The sequence below is a fragment of the Pygoscelis adeliae genome, unplaced genomic scaffold, assembly GCF_000699105.1.
Source record: "Pygoscelis adeliae isolate BGI_AS28 unplaced genomic scaffold, ASM69910v1 Scaffold75, whole genome shotgun sequence".
NCBI lineage: Eukaryota > Metazoa > Chordata > Aves > Sphenisciformes > Spheniscidae > Pygoscelis > Pygoscelis adeliae.
Genome location: NW_008824772.1, coordinates 835,544 through 838,378, shown reverse-complemented (window position 1 = coordinate 838,378; position 2,835 = coordinate 835,544). Strand labels below are relative to the sequence as shown.

Sequence of the window (2,835 nt, the reverse complement as noted above, 5' to 3'; positions counted from 1 at the left end):
CCCCTTGGGTAAGCAGAGCTTTGAAGGGTCTCGTTCTTCCCTCTCCGCAAAGCTCACGCTCTGAACCTGCTGGGTTGGCGCGCAGAAGGGCTCCGCTCGCGGGACTAGCGCCGCTGCCGCCTCCGGGGCTCAAATCTACCGGGGGAAACGCGAAGAACCCCCCCAGAGCCGGTCGCTAAATGACAAACGCTCTAGAAGGCAGTACAACGACGTTAACGGCGCACAGAAACGCGGGGCAGAGCCTGCAACCCCCCCCAATTAGATGAGTAATCCTCATGTGAGCGCTGAAGTCACTGGCCCCCGATCACTCGATGTGCGCCACAGGGCTCCTGGAAAAAGAGCCGCGTGCAATGCCCTCTAAATGAGGCAGATTCCACGTGGACACATGTATCTGCCGGGATTAATGCCCCTTCGCAGCATGTGGGCCTTCGGGTGTCCGTAACATTCCCCCGTTAACAGAGTTTAAAACCTGCGACTGTGAAGATGGTTGAATTTTTGGGGAGGAAGTATGAAAACACACAGCTTCAAAACAGTATTAGCGTGGAGTGAGGCTGATGGCAGATCATCCCTAAAACACACAGCACGTGAGCAGCGCTGCAAAGGCAGCAGGGGAATAACTTTAAATTCATCATGTTTTGGGGTAAAGCATCTTCTATTCGTAGGGGCCTAGTGGGAAGCTCTAATAAAACCCAAAAATGAAACAGAAAAGCTGGTTTTTTGAATGTCCCAAGACTGTCCCTGTGGATCAGCATAGTTTGATTTTGAAACAGGGATGTCAGATGGAAAATGGGGTTGCAGAGCTGGAAAAAGTTTTCAAACAGAAAAACCCAACAAACTAGAACAGGGAGTCAGTGCCTCGTATTTCAAAAACCAGTTTCTGAGCAACTGCTACAGTTGGATGTTTGCTGCTTGGGTAACCACCATGAGCTGGTTTTAAAATGAACCCTTGCTACAGCAGAGCCACAGAGGCATCTGAGATTTGGGCAACACAATTATTTTTGTAGCTTGACTGATGCAACCATGTGGGTCAATTTTCCTTTCAGCTGGCTGCCTACAATGGCTATTTAATTAGCAGAGGTGGGAGAAACAAACAGTTCTTGTCCTCTGCTGTGGTGTGAAAACCTTCGGTGGCCTTTGGAGCAGGTGTTGCTGTTGAGTACAGCCATGCCACAGCGATGGCTGTGGCCGTAAGACCAGGCCCAGCGTCAGGGCAAGCTGCTCCTCTGGCTGGAATAGCTTCTGTGTGTTGAAGCCCAGCCTCACAAGAGCCCCTAGATCTCAGGATCTGTGCTCTGGCAGATTGGGGCACTTGGGCTGTGGGCATGAAATAGAAGCTGAGGTGCTGTGTGTGGGAATCGTGTGTCTTTCTGGTAAAGAAATGAAGTGTCTCTGATGTCTAAAAGAAATAGCTCAGCTGTGGTTTTCAGGAACACAGCTTTGGAAGGAGGTGGTAGGTAGGGGCTGAATTCCTTCTTGGGATCTGGGTGTGCGTCACACCTGGGGAAAATGGTCTGGCAGAGACAGCAGAGAGTCACACCACACACCAGAAGGATAGTTCTTGCTCTGATGCATGCATCTGCTGGGAAGAATATATCAGGAGTTGGCTTCCCTTTTCTGACAATCCTGTGATTGCAGTAACGCTACTCTGTGCGCAGTGACCATTGATGGCAAGAACCTCAATTCAGTCATTAACCCTAAAACAATCCAGAGTGTGGCCGTCTGATCGTGAATATTTTTCAGTGCAAAACACTTTGACAGATGTTGGTTTGTGTTCTCCACCCTGGGCGTATGTATTCAAACCTTAAAGAGGAAATGGAGGTGAAGAAGCTGGGAAGCCAGCCACTCTGCCTAGAAGGACTTCTCCCAGCCACGGCATCCTGCGTGTTGCCATTCGACATGAGAAGGGTTACGTACCTTTTGATAGCTTTTAGGCTTTTCCCTAGCTCGGTGTTTAAATTCCAGCCAAGCTCTTCCCTCTCATATAAAAGCCTGCTCCTACTGATATGTCAGGTATTTGAATGAAATCTCCTACAGGAAAAAAAAGTCGTGGCAGGAGCTAAATAGCCTTCACTGGCATTGATGATAACCAGGAGCCTCTTGAGGGTCTAGAGCCTTCCAGGGGAAAAACAGGCAGGAGGGAACAGGCAAAAGGCAAATTTCCAATAAGGAGAGCAAGCTTTTCTCATAGCAAGGAAACCATCTTTTGTATGTGAAAGGGGTGGGGAGAGGTGGCACATACACCTTCGCTTTGCTCTTAGCTATTACCCTTACCCAGTGGTATCGTGATCATCTAGGCAGAGGAGGAAGAAGGGGGCTGCAGCCCAACCTTTAGGGGCTTTGATAGCGTGAACCGTCAAGCACTGAACTGCCAGTCCCGGCTCCTCTAGGATCTCCAGGCAATAAATGCTGCCATCTGGTGCCCCGAGTCCGGCTGCACGCATCATGCGTGCTGGTCCGGCACTGGTACACAGCAATGTTCTGACACAGTACTTGTTAAATGGAGAGAGCAGTCTTTGCTTATTCTTTGGATTATCCAATGGACTACCTGCACCTCCACTAGCTTTCAGTACTGTTGTAGGAAAAAACACTGACTTCGGAGAGAGTCGAGTAGTCCTGCTAATAGAATGTATAGAAGGGAATGTGGAATTTATACCTTGCATTCTCCTCTTGCTTTGAGTTACTTCTTGTTTATGTCAGGACAGGTAAGTTTGGGGTTTTTTTCCTCTTAAACAGTGGAAAAGTGAGAAGAAAGCAGAGAGAGCTTTGTCAGAGGCCAATATGAGTTTGGAAGAACCCTGATCACAAGATCTAGACACCAGAAAAATCGTCAGTTAA

At 48.7% G+C, this 2,835-nt stretch overlaps 1 protein-coding gene across 1 annotated transcript in view; it reads right to left on the bottom strand.

Annotated features, from left to right (window-relative positions):
• The window catches only part of WIPI1 (WD repeat domain, phosphoinositide interacting 1), a 24,533-nt gene extending 22,092 nt beyond the window's left edge, over nt 1-2,441 (bottom strand). Inside the window, exon 1 of the mRNA XM_009323766.1 lies at nt 2,272-2,441. Coding sequence (XP_009322041.1) covers nt 2,272-2,441 — 170 coding nt within the window. The remainder of the gene's footprint in view (nt 1-2,271) is intronic.
• Between the last annotated feature and the right edge of the window lie 394 nt (nt 2,442-2,835).